General features: G+C 40.0%; 1 protein-coding gene and 1 long non-coding RNA gene across 4 annotated transcripts in view; both read right to left on the bottom strand.

Annotated features, from left to right (window-relative positions):
• Positions 1-4285: 4285 nt before the first annotated feature.
• Positions 4286-13868, bottom strand: part of LOC126958022 (uncharacterized) — a 182751-nt gene continuing 173168 nt past the window's right edge. For both annotated transcript variants that reach the window (XR_007727038.1, XR_007727037.1), the window contains exon 2: positions 4286-5874. This is a non-coding gene — a long non-coding RNA (uncharacterized LOC126958022). The remainder of the gene's footprint in view (positions 5875-13868) is intronic.
• CLPX (caseinolytic mitochondrial matrix peptidase chaperone subunit X) overlaps positions 6535-13868 on the bottom strand; it is a 40874-nt gene continuing 33540 nt past the window's right edge. For both annotated transcript variants that reach the window (XM_050795945.1, XM_050795944.1), the window contains 4 exons: positions 11182-11481; positions 9951-10043; positions 8503-8609; positions 6535-6999 (listed from right to left, as the gene is read on the bottom strand). In XM_050795945.1, the coding sequence (XP_050651902.1) occupies positions 6909-6999; positions 8503-8609; positions 9951-10043; positions 11182-11481 (591 nt within the window). In that variant the 3' untranslated portion in view covers positions 6535-6908. The remainder of the gene's footprint in view (positions 7000-8502; positions 8610-9950; positions 10044-11181; positions 11482-13868) is intronic.

The raw sequence follows: 13868 nt of genomic DNA on the forward strand, positions 1-13868 counted from the left end.
TTATCACAAACCCTTGTGGCAGAGCACATATCCCCATGATCTTTTTTTATCCTATATGTAAACAAGCATTGTACCTAGGTCCTCCTCTTACTTTCGGGAACGCCCTACTGTCTATGGAGTAGATATTCTTTCACCACTTTACTTTCTTAATAAACTTGCTTTTGCTTTGTACTGTGGACTTGCCCTGAAATCTTTCTTGCACAAGATCCAAGGACCTTCTGTATTAGCCTGTTTTCATGCTGCTAATAAAGACATACCTGAGACTGGGTAATTTATACAGGAAAAAGGTTTAATGGATTTACACTTCCACATGGTTGAGGAGTCCTCACAATCATTGGGAATGCTGGGATTACAGGCGTGAGCCAGTGTACCCGCCCCCAGACCTCATTTCTTGATTTCTATGCACCCGCAGGCTCAACACCACGTGGAAACTGTCAAGGCTTGGGTCTTGCACCCTCTGAAGCCACAGCCCAAGCTGTACCTTGGTCCCTTTTAGTCATGACTGGAGTGGCTGGGATGCAGGGCACCAAGTCCCTAGACTGCACACAGCAGAGGGACCCTGGGCCTGGCCCATGAAACCATTTTTCCCTCCTAGGCCTGTGGGCCTGTGTTGGGAGGGGCTGCTGCAAAGGTCTCTGACATGCCCTGGAGACATTTCTCCCCATTGTCTTGGAGATTAACATTCAACTCCTTGTTACTTATGCAAATTTCTGCAGCCAGCTTGAATTTCTCCTCAGAACATGGGATTTTCTTTTCTAGTGCATTGTCAGGCTGCCAATTTTCTGAACTTTTATGTTCTGTTTCCCTTTTAAAATTTAATGCCTTTAACAGCACCCAAGTCACTTCTTGAATGCTTTGCTGCTTAAAAATTTCTTCTGCCAGATACCCTAAATCCTCTCTCTTAAGTTCAAAGTTCCACAGATCTCTAAGGCAGAAGCAAAATGCTGCCAGTCTCTTTGCTAAAACATAACAAGAGTCACCCTTGCACCAGTTCCTAATGAGTTACTCATCTCCATCTGAGACCACCTCAGCCTGGATTTCATTGTCCATATCATTATCAGCATTTTGGTCAAAGCCGTTCAAGTCTCTAGGGAGTTCCAAACTTTCCAACATTTTCCTATCTTCTTCTGAGCCCTCTAAACTGTTCCAACCTCTGCCTGTTACCCAGTTCCAAAGTCGCTTCCACATTTTTAGGTATCTTTTTAGCAGTGCCATGCTCTACTGGTACCAATTTACTGTATTAGTCTGTTTTCATGCTGCTGATAAAGACATATTCAAGACTGGGCAATTTACAAACGAAAGTGGTTTAATGGACTTACAGTTCCCCATGGCTGGGGAGGCCTCACAATCATGGCAGAAGGCAAGGAGGAGCAAGTCACATCTTACAGGGATGGCAGCAGGCAAAAAGACAGAGCTTGTGGAGGGAAACTCCTCTTTATAAAACCATCATATCTCATGAGACTTATTCACTACCATGAGAACAGTATGGGGGGAACCACCCCCATGATTCAATTATCTCCCATTGGGTCCCTCCCACAACACATGGGAATTATGAGAGTACAATTCAAGATGAGATTTGAGTGGGGACACAGACCCAAATCATATCACCCTCTCTCAGGATCTGGATTGGGACCCCTTTTTAGTAACAATATTGAAACTGTAAACCCCCCAAATTTGAGCCAGGTCTTCAGTTTCTTTATGAGCATAAAGACTTGATTGTAGTATCCACCTGAGTTGTTGCATTAAGCACTATGTAAGTGTACTTTTTCATTTTGCTTGTTCACCATTCTCCCATATGAACTTGAGAATCAACTTGCCTGACTTCAATGTAAAATTTTGACATTTTATATATATTTATAATTTGTAATTTTATTATTTATAATTTATAAAAATATATATTGCTTATAAAATATTGGCATTTTATTGAACTATTAAATTTATAAATTTAGGGATAAGACTTTTTATAATGAGTTTCCCCACTGAACACAGGATAACACTTTTAATCAGATTTGCAAAAATACCTACCTATTCACTTCTTCCACTTCCACTACCTTAGCCCAAGCCATCATGTATTTTTTCCTTATCCTCTTAAGTGTTCTCTCACACTGTAACCAAGTATCACTTCTTTGTGCAAAACCTTCTGACAGCTTCTTATTTAATAGTCAAAGCCTGGAGCCAGGTGCAGTGGCTCATGCCTGTAATCCCAACACTTTGGAAGGCCAATGTGGGAGGATGGCTTGAGCCCAGGAGTTGGAGGATGTTGTGATCCATGATAGTGCCATTGCACTCCAGCCTGGGTGAGAGTGAGACCCCTCCATCTCTTAAAAAGAAGAGTCAAATCCTGGAAGGGAATCGGAAAATGCAAGACCATCTTTTACTTGTGCTGCAGAAGAGAAGCAGCTGGGCAACAGGTGGAGAGGATGTGGGTTCAAGGAAGTTGTTTTGTTTGTATGCTGATGAGAACTAACCTGAAAAAGTGGAGGAAATTGTTGAGCTAGGAGATAGAAGGGCAAGTGCTGGAGAAATATTCTTAAGTAGGCCTCCAGTCACGTTTCCTTCCATTCATTTTCCTGAGCCTGTCCCCAACAACTTAAAATGCACATCTGATCACGTTCAACTCCACTGCTAAAACTCTTTCAATAATCCCCCACTAACTTCTGTAAAAACTTACAATTTAACCTGGCATACAAGACATTCCATTATTGTTTTTTTGAGATGGAGTCTCGCTCTTGTCACTCAGGCTGGAGTGCAGTGGCGCGATCTCAGCTCACTGCAAACTCCACCTCCCAGGCTCAAGTGATCCTCCATCCTCAGCCTCCTGAGTAGCTGGAATTACAGGTGCCCGCCACCACGCCGGGCTAATTTTTGTACTTTTAGTAGAGATGGGGTTTCACCATGTTTGGCCAGGCTGGTCTTAAACTCCTGACCTCAGGTGATCCACCTGCCTCGTCCTCCCAAAGTGCTGGGATTACAGGCATGAGCCACCATGCATGGCCATTCATTATTTCTTTAAAAATGTATGGGGTGCCGGGCGCTGTGGCTCAAGCCTGTAATCCCAGCACTTTGGGAGGCCGAGACGGGCGGATCACGAGGTCAGGAGATCGAGACCATCCTGGCTAACACAATGAAACCCCGTCTCTACTAAAAAATACAAAAAACTAGCCGGGCGCGGTGGCAGGCGCCTGTAGTCCCAGCTACTCGAGAGGCTGAGGCAGGAGAATGGCGTGAACCCGGGAGGTGGAGCTTGCAGTGAGCTGAGATCCGGCCACTTCACTCCAGCCTGGGGGACAGAGTGAGACTCCGTCTCAAAAAAAAAAAAAAAAATGTATGGGGTACCAGATATATGTAGCACTATGGTAGATGCTGGTTATAGTTAATAAAACAGGTTGGGTCACCATCCTTGTGGAATTTATGGTGTAGTTAAAAAGATGTGAATAAGCTTGGGAGATTTGCTATAGGACAGGAAATACTAAGCAGTGTTTGGATGCCACTGGGAATAATTCAGAAGGAAGGACACAGATACTATCGGAGACATGATCAAAAGAACTAAAGGCCTTGAGAAATGAGAGGGGATGATGAGACCCTAAGCATATGTGGAGTAACTGAGTTTTGTAGGAGGGATACTTCAGTTGTAACTAGAGAGAAAGGTTGAGTGATGGAGTAGATAGCTTATAGGGGGTGGGATGATGAATTCCATCAATGGTTTTTCAATGAAATGTGAAGCAAGGTCCTTAGCTACACGGAGAGAGGAGAATATTAAATGGTCATTTCAGAGTATTAACAAGAAGTTACAGTTGTTGCTTATTTCTTACCTCCTACAGCTTCCAAGTTGTTGTTTTACACTTCTGAGATTTTGATTTAGTTCTCATTATTCTTTTCTGGCAAATTTCTACTTGTTCTTCCAGACCTATCTGGGCCATCACTTTCTATGTCACCACACCTGGTACCTATCTCACTTCCACTATTAAAATACACTTTAGTTTGTATTTGTTTCCCCTACAAGACTAGTAAGATTCCTGAAAAGCTTGGTCTGTGTCCCTAGTGTGAAGTTCCGTGCAGGACATTTAAGTAAGGGTTTTCGATAAATGTTTAATAAACATTGTCTGTGGAACCTACAGCTAGAATTTATCTGATATGGAAGTGCCAAGGATTAACCAATCCCTAAAATGAAGCAGCTCATATGACATCTGTGCCCCTTTAAATTTAGCACTGTTTGGCTGTGCTTGTTGTTGTCAATGCAGAGTGTTCCTGCACCATTGCAGGATGGACACACCACCACGTTGCCTTTTCATTTAGTCTTTTTGTTTTATTCAAATGTCAAAATGTAAGTTCCAAGATACAAATTGCGTTTGATTTAAAAACATCGATTATGCTTTGTTAACAACTTCCAAAGTCAAATGTTGTTGTGACTAAAATGCCTCCCAGTCCATTTCTGGAGGATTACCCTTAATATGTTTAGCAGCTAGTCTGATTTCCACTCTACAAAAAGGAAAATGATGCTATACGGGAAAGATAATGAACAAAGTTATAATACGTAAGACTTCCTGGGGAGAACTTGAACCATTACTAGGGAGACCAAGGAGAGGTGTTTCTGTTCCATTCTATAGCAACCAGCCTTAACACTGTAATACAAAGTGCATTTCTGGTCCTACCCAGCCATAAATACTACACATTCCTTTTATTAATTATATCATAGAAAGCCCAAATCTTCATCAACAAGATTTAGAATTTCCTAATAGCTTCAATTTTTCCAAAAAAAAAAAAAAAAAAAAAAACAACCAAAAAACAAAAAAACAGTGTAAAAGGAAAGCTCAACAGTCTATAAACCAAAAAATAAGGACAAATATTTACATGTATTCTGATTTAAACAATTTCGAATGAGATTAAACTGAATGAATATAGAACTTGTACCACCATTATAGAAGAAAAGGAAAAAAAGCTTAAAAGATACCCAAATATTTTAATATTTATGGAGTTAAATGATACAATTTTCATTAAGACCCCAAATATCCCACCACTTTTTACCTTTGCTGTATAATGAAGGTTAGTAACTTATATGTTAGTGTGAACACATTTACTTTGGCTGATAGCAAAACAAAGATTTTTTTTTTTTTAATGTTCTAAGAAGCAAAAGAATTAGACCAAAATGTTCAGCACCAAAAACAAAACAAAAAAACTAGCTCAGTACTTCAGGTTAAGTACACAATATCAGGAAATTTTATTTAGGTCAGCACATGGCTGTTACCATGACTGACACTGCATGCTATTTATAGAATTAGATATGTAGCTTTCTGGCTGGATGCGGTGGCTCATGCCTGTAATCCTAGCACTGTCAGAGGCCAAGGTGGCCAGATTGCCTGAGCTCAGGAGAAACAGCCTGGGCAACATAGCGAAACCCCGTCACTACTAAAAATACAAAAAATTAGCCAGGTGTGGTGGTGCACACCTGTAGTCCCAGCTACTTAGGAGGCTGAGGCATGAGAATCGCTTGAACCTGGGAGGCAGAGGTTGCAGTGAGCCAAGATCGTGCCACTGCACTCCAGCCTGGGTGACACAGCGAGACTCTGTCTCAATAAAATAAAATAAAATAATATAAATATATAACTTTCTGAAGATTTAAGCCAGACTTCAATTCTATTTACTCACCCCATAGTACTAAAATGGATTAAAGATGGTAATTAAGGCTGGGTGCGGTGGCTCATGCCTGTGATCTGAGGCCGAGGCCAGCAGATCACAAGGTCAGGAGTTAGAGACTAGCCTGGCCAACATGGTGAAACCCTGTCTCTACTAAAAATACAAAAATTAGCCGGGTATGGTGGTGTGCACCTATAATCCTAGCTACTCGGAAGGCTGAGGCAGGAAAATTGCTTGAACCTGGGAGGCGGAGGTTGCAGTGAGCCAAGCTCGCACCACTGCACTCCAGCTTGGGACAGAGCGAGAGTCTGTTTTTTTTAAAAAAAAAAAGAAAAAAAAAAAGATGGTAAATCAGATAACTTGGTAAGAAAATCGCCTTTTTTACAGAACCAATTGGGAAGTTAGTGTCATGCTATCATGCATTAGCAGATAAGACTAGGAATACAGCTAAACCAATTATCAAAATATAGTTCTTCAGGGTATTTTTCAATGACATTTTTAACTACCTGGTCCAGTTTTTTTTTTTTTCCCCGGAGACGGAGTCTCACTCTGTCGCCCAGGCTGGAGAGAAGTGGCGCGATCTCAGCTCACTGTAACCTCTGCCCTCCGAGTTCAAGCGATTCCCCTGCCTCAGCCTCCCGAGTAGCTGGGATTACAGGCGCCTGCCACCGCGCCCGGCTAACTTTTTGTATTTTTAGTAGAGATGGGGTTTCACCATCTTGGCCAGCTGGTCTTGAACTCCTGACCTTGTGATCCACCTGCCTTGGCCTCCCAAAGTGCTGGGATTACAGGCATGAGCCACCGTGCCTGGCCTACCTGGTCCAATTTTCAAGATGAATATAATTCCAATATTTTCAGAAACACATGTGGGTAAAAAAGTAACACTAAAGAATGGTATCACAATATTCAATTTTAAAGAATTTATTTTCCCATTTGTAGAGTAACATTATTGTAACATCTACAGTTATTGAAATACCTGCATTGCTTAAAAGAATTCCTAAGAATTTTGTTAAAGCATAGTTTTTAAAAAACTGAACCAAAATAATGTACATTTTATCTCTAAACACTGTGTCATTAAAGTCCACATAACGTCCTCTGTAAAATCAATGTGATGTTACAATAATATACATGATCTGATTCTTATCCTAAAGGCTTCTCTGACCATGTATGATATCCAAGATAGATCCAATGCCTTTAATATCAGACTGTAGAGACAGTTATGATCCTAAACAAAAGAAGGAAAAGCTGTATATACAGGACAGCAATATGACAGTTTAGCTGTTTGCAGCATCTGCTTGGCGGGGCCATCCTTCTTCTTCGACTCCAGAGTCATACTCCTCTTCAGAGGATTCTTTTGTTGGAGCCCTACAATGAAAAGCCATGTTTGTTTTTTTTTTTAAATAAAAAACGGAGGTAAACATGATCTTTAAAATCAAAACAGCAAAGTAACCTCCCCTAGCTAAGAAAGCCACGATAATAGAAAATACTAGGAGCACTTTTAATATTAAGATTGCTTAGACCAGACACAGTGGCTCACACCTGTAATCCCAGCACTTTGGGAGGCCAAGCAGGGCTGATCACTTGAGATAGGAGTTCAAGACCTGCCTAGCCAACATGGTGAAACTCCATCTCTACTAAAAATACAAAAATTAGCCGGGTGTGGTGACGCATGCCTGTAGTCCCAGCTACTCAGGAGGCTGAGGCAGGGGAATCACTTGAACCCAGGAGGTGGAGGTTGCAGTGAGCCGAAATCACACCACTGCACTCCAGCCTGGGTGACAAAGCGAGACTTCGTCTCAAAAAAAAAAAAAAAAAAAAAAAAAAGATTGCTTAGTAATATGGGAAACAGACTATACAACCAAGTAAATAAACTTCCCAACATTTTCCCTGACAAATTAATTACTGAAAAAAAAAGGACAACATGGCTTCAATTGTGAAGGCTTAAAAAATCCTTTTCTCCAAGAAAGCATCATCTGTTATTTCAACTCAAATGCTTGTATTTAGCATATGTATATGGTAAAGAAGCTACTTCTGACCAAATCCATCTTGTCTCAAACTAGTAAAAATGATAATTCAGATCACCACAATTCCTTTAAAAGCCACATGTCAACATCATTAAACAATAAAAATAAGAGATTATATCTCTCTGGATAACTAAGGTTGTTCAAAACAAATCAACTGCCTCTAAAGTTATCCTGGAACATAAGCAAACATAAAACATAACATACCTTATGATTGAGTTTAACAGAAACCTAGTTTTTGTGTAGGTAACATTAATGTCAAACATTGTATAGTAAACATTTATTGAATAAATCAGGGGTTAGGAAACTGTAGCTTGCTAGCCAAATCCAGCCCATTGCCTTTTTTAATATATTTTTTGAGACCGAGTCTCACTCTGTCGCCCAGGCTGGAGTGCAGTGGTGTGATTTTGGCTCATTGCAACCTCTGCCTCCCAGGTTCAAGTGATTCTCCTGCCTCAGCCTCCCAAGTAGCTGGGACTACAGACACGCACCACCACACCCAGCTAATTTTTGTATTTTCAGTAGAAACAGAGTTTCACCATGTTGGCCAGGATGGTCTCTATTTCTTGACCTCATGATCCGCCCGCCTCCACCTCCCGAAGTGCTGGGATTACAGGCGTGAGCCACCACACCTGGCCTGAAGATCAACTTTCAAAGACTCACAAAATACTATTTTTTTAAAATACCCAAATTAGATTTTTCTACAGAAAACCTGAGATTACTGCTTCCCTTACAAATACACGATATAACAATTTTTATGTAATTTTAAAATGACAAACCAATCAACATAGCAATGAGGAGCTGATCTTAAATTTTATATCTGTTCTGGCTTGAAAATGCACTTTACCGGATGTATCCTGGTTCCTTTTTTCCTTCTACTACTTCTTTGTCAACCTCCACACATACGATATCAGAATTAGGGACTTCAAACATTGGTTCTAGTAACAGCTTTTCCTAAAGAAATAAAAAGTAATGAATCACATTGAAAACTGATTACACACAAGTGCTTTTATTCTTTTTTTTTTTTGAGACAGTCTGGCTCTGTCGCCCGGGCTGGAGTGCAGTGGCCGGATCTCAGCTCACTGCAAGCTCCGCCTCCCGGGTTTACGCCATTCTCCTGCCTCAGCCTCCCGAGTAGCTGGGACTACAGGCGCCCGCCACCTCGCCCGGCTAATTTTTTGTATTTTTTAGTAGAGACGGGGTTTCACCGTGTTAGCCAGGATGGTCTCTATCTCCTGACCTCGTGATCCGCCCGTCTCGGCCTCCCAAAGTGCTGGGATTACAGGCTTGAGCCACCGCGCCCGGCCGCTTTTATTCTATATATCACAAATTGGAATCCATTCACTCAAGGAAAAAGAAACAAAACAAATATATATAAACATATATGTTTATATATATTTGGGATTATAGCTGGGATTACAGGCATAAGCCACCACATCTGGCTTTTTTGTATTTTTAGTAGAGATGGGGTTTCGCCATGTTGCCCAGGCTGGTCTTGAACACCTGAGCTCAGGCAATCCGCCCAACTCAGCCTCCCAAAGTGCTAGGATTATGGGCATGACCCACCATGCCCGGCCTCTTGTTTTTTTTTTTAATTTTTTTTTGAGAGATGAAGGTCTATGTTGCCAGGCTGGTCTCAAACTCCTGGGCTCAAGCAATCCTCCTGCCTCGGCCTCCCAAAGTGTTGGGATTTATAGATGTGAGTTACCAGGCCCAATCCTGATTTTCTGTTTCATTAATCATATTATGTCCATGTCCTTTGTTGCAAACACCTTTAAGTTCCTTTTTGAGAAAAAGCAAAATATAATCTACTGTGATTAAAAAAAAAAAAAAAAACATTTCAGTCCAGGCGTGGTGGCTCATGCCTGTAATCCCAGCACTTTGGGAGGCTGAGGCAGGCAGATCACCTGAGATCAGGAGTTCGAGACCAGAATGGCCAACATGGTGAAACCCCATCTCCACTAAAAATACAAAAATTAGCCAGGTGTGGTGGTTCTTGCCTATAGTCCCAGCTACTTGGGAGGCTAAGGTGGGAAGACTGCTTGAGCCTCAGCCTGAGAGGTAGAGATTGCAGCGAGCCAAGATCGTACCACTGCACTCCTTTGAGACTCTGTCTGTCTGTCTGTGTCTGTCTCTCTCTCTCTCGATAGATAGATAGATAGATAGATAGATAGATAGATAGATAGATTTTCCAAAAGAAAATGTATCTGTTTTCCAAAAGAAAAACAAGGAAGCTTAATATACTCAAAACTTAGACCAAGAAATAATTGTTTTTAGAAAATAATGCCAACTCACCATTATGGACCGAAGGCCTCGTGCACCTGTTTTTCGTTCTAGTGCCAATCTGGCTATAGCTTTCAAAGCATCCTCAGTAACATTCAGTTCACACTACAAATACATTAAAAATAAATTATAACTTTTATTGTTAATTTCTACCTCCAGAAAATGTACCATTAAGTGAGGGCACAATTCATGGTGTTTTGGAACCCTGCCTTCAAGAAGCACTTGTTTCTATCAATTAACCCATGACAGTATCAGTATTATGAATTGCAAGTTTGTTCTGAAGATGTTTTCTAGATTAACACAGACTCCCTAGGATTTTTTTCAACATTTACCAAACCTCTGTGTGTTACATACTAGGGATTTAATGATGAATAAACATCATCTTTGCCAAGCAACTTACAGTCTATTGTGTGATGACAGATGACAGATTAGCAAACTAGCACTTATAGTCCAGTGTATGCACATGGAGCTAAGGAGCAGCAAAGGGGGGGGGCATCTAAATAAGACTAGGGAACCACTGGAGGATTTTAAGCAAGGGAGTAAAAACATTAGCCTTGTCTTTAATTATTCAATAAATATTTAAGAACTTAATATCTATTTGTTGGGCACTGTGCTCAATGATCCATTCTAGAAGTAAAGAGGAAGATAATGATATTTTGGTGGTGGTAGTCACAGACAGACATGAGACAGGCAGACCAATTAGGAATTAAATGCATGAGTCAAGGTGAATAATAACAAACGGGCTTGACTTGTGGCAGTGGCAATAGAGAAGAGGAGACTGATATTTAGAGACACAAAGTTCACAAAACCCAAACCATTTGTTATCTAATTGGGTATGTGGGCTAGGTGTTTGCTACAGAGACGTATATGTGGGATTAATAAAACTCTATTTTGGCAAAAGAATATAAAAATACACACAGTATGTTACAACAAAAGCATTTAGAATATCAAGACTGAAAGGACAATCCTGTATGTCTGGCTTGGAGGTGTTGAGGTAGGCTAATGGCATTATTTTTCTTGGGCTTTAGGCTATAATGATGGTTTTAATTCAGAAGAAATAAAAACAACTCCTAAATTCTAACATAATACAATATGCCTTCCTTGATTCCTAGATCCATATTTAGTAAGGAATAGGCTGGTATTCTAGATGAGCAGAATTTGTTTTTGTTGTTAGGTTAATTTATGTAGAATTTCAATAGCAAGAAAATAAAAAATAACTAAGTACAAAAAATAAAAATCTAACCTTATCCATGCTGAATAAGGCCTGGTACTGAGGAATAACAGCATTTCTTGGCTCAGTTAGTATTTGTACAAGTGTTTTCTCATCTAGGCTATGCAATGGAACCACCACAGGCAACCGTCCCACAAACTCAGGAATCATGCCAAACTCAATCAGATCTCTGGCTTCCACATGACGCAATAACCGATCTTTTTCTTCAATGTCTTGATGAGTATTTGATTCCCCACTTCGATTAGCAAGGTCTGCAGCAGCTGCAGCCCTTCTGCCTTTTCCTAGATTAGATGGTGTTCCAAATCCAAGATACTGCCAAAGAAATGATGCATATTATAAATAGTAGAATCAAATGATAGTGTATTAAGTACTCTTCATACATATTTCATATGATCTTTGTAACAACTCTATGAAGAAGGTTTTATTATCATTTACATTTTACAAAGGAAAAAAACAGGCTGAGAGGTTAAATATCTTGACCAAAATCTTATTGCTGTAAGTGGCAAAGCCAGAATTTGAACTCAGGTCTGCCCTGTCTGCCTTCAGAATTGAGAACGTAACCGCTATGTAATAACCAACCCTCAAAGAATGAATTCTAATAAAAGCATATAATAACTACAAAGGGAGTCCCTTAGAACTCAGATAATAAGGTTGCAGGGTTTATTCAAGACTTCTAGATGAGTGTGGTTTTTCCAAAAGGTATAAAAACTATAAATATGGAGGTACAAGCAGCCTAATGAGAAAATTATCTGTAAGTGTCTTAAGTCACTGCTAAATCATGATTCTTCTAAAATTATGATTTGGTCTGCATACATAGTTAGAATAATTTAGATGTTACAAAAAAATGTAAGAATGACATCAAACAAGAATGCTAAATTTTGCAAAGCTAGAGTCCTCAAAAACATAAAAAATAAAATGAACGCTAACTTTGCTGAACAAGGTTGGGTATATAAAGGCATATGGATCTCATTTCAGTCAACATAAACGAACTGTACTCCAGGCAATTCTCAGAAAGCTTAATTTTGTCATGTCATATAGCTTTTGTCAAAAGAACAAGAGAAGTACATGATATGTGCAAACATAGCCTAAGCTAAAAATCTGTTTGCAGGCTGGACACGGTGGCTCATGCCTGTAATCTCAGCACTTTGGGAGGCTGAGGCAGGCTAATCAGTTGAGGTCAGGAGCTTGAGACCAGCCTGGCCAACATGGTGAAACCGTGTCTCTATTAAAAATACAAAAAGTAGCTGGGCGTGGTGGTGTTCATCTATAATCCCGGCTGCTCGGGAGGCCGAGGTAGAAGGATTGCTTGAACCTCAGAGTCGTGGAGGTTGCAATGAGCTGAGATCATGCCACCGCACTCCAGCCTGGGCGACAGCGCAAGACTCTGTCTCAAAAACTCTGTCTGCAATGGACTGAATATTTAAGTGTCCCCAAATTTGTATGTTGAAATCCTGTGTATTATTAGGAGGTGGGGCCAGGTAATAAGAACTAGAGCATATGGAAGGCATATAGAGCTTGCTTCAGTCAAAGTAGTAAGAATTAGAGCCTATGACTGCTCCCCTAATTTTCATTAATAAAGTTCACAGCTAAATGGAGTGACCTAATTCTCAACAAATCAGAATTACAACTTAAACCTTCCTTCTGTGTACTTCTGATTCTTTCTCTGACATTACTTTCAAACCTTCTGTCCTACATGTTTCTAGCTTCAAATCCTTTTTGGAAGTATGAAATATTAATTATAAATAAACATCAGAACATGGTCTTTGCTTTTAGTTACAGAGTTTCAAATACAGGGTTATCGCTCTCACACACACACACCCAAAGAAATAATTTCTTCTTTCTAATTTGTTAGGCTAATTTATGCAGTATTTCAATGACACAAAAAAACAAATTTTCATATTATGTTTTGGCTGCTATTGAAATTTTGCATAAATTAGTAGAAAAACAAAAATCTAACCATATCCATGCTGAAAAAGGCCTGGTACTGAGGAATAACAGTAATTACATGGCACGGTTAGTATTTTTAAAAGTGTTTCCTCACCTAGGCTAGGCAAAGGAACTACCATGGACAACCGTACCATTAGCAGCATTATGATTATTATTTTTTACTACTACTAACCTATTACTTAAACTAGTACATTCAAGGCCAAGAAGACTTACATCAAGCAATATAGCACACAGCTGATCTATGACATGAAGATTTCAAATAGAATGTTATGTAATATAAATGCGATCACTTGTGCTATTATGCAAACTACAAAACCATGGAAAATACAGGTGTTTTCTGGGCTTCCTGCCACTATGCTGACATTACATTTTGTTGTACTCAATCAAAAAATAAGTACTGGGCATGTACTATGAGGATATGAAGAAACAAGTCCCAGTCCCAATTAAAAGCAGGGGTTATAAGAAGAAACACCTATAACACTAGGTGGGATCATAATCCTTCCTGTATCTGCCAAAATGCTCCCCTCCACTGGTGAACGTCAGCAGTGATCTATGGTAAACTCTATGAGCAAGGGCAACGGAGATAAACTTTACTGGGCACCAGTGAATTGGGCAGGGGGAATGAATAGAAATTGTACTGATACAGTAACTACCTTCAATAATGAACTCCCCAGATAAAATATTAAGTTGAACTCATCAAGTTACACTTTTAAAATGACCATACAGGCTGGGTGTGGTGGCTCATGCCTGTA

Source organism: Macaca thibetana, chromosome 7, assembly GCF_024542745.1.
Source record: "Macaca thibetana thibetana isolate TM-01 chromosome 7, ASM2454274v1, whole genome shotgun sequence".
In the NCBI taxonomy this organism is placed as follows: domain Eukaryota; kingdom Metazoa; phylum Chordata; class Mammalia; order Primates; family Cercopithecidae; genus Macaca; species Macaca thibetana.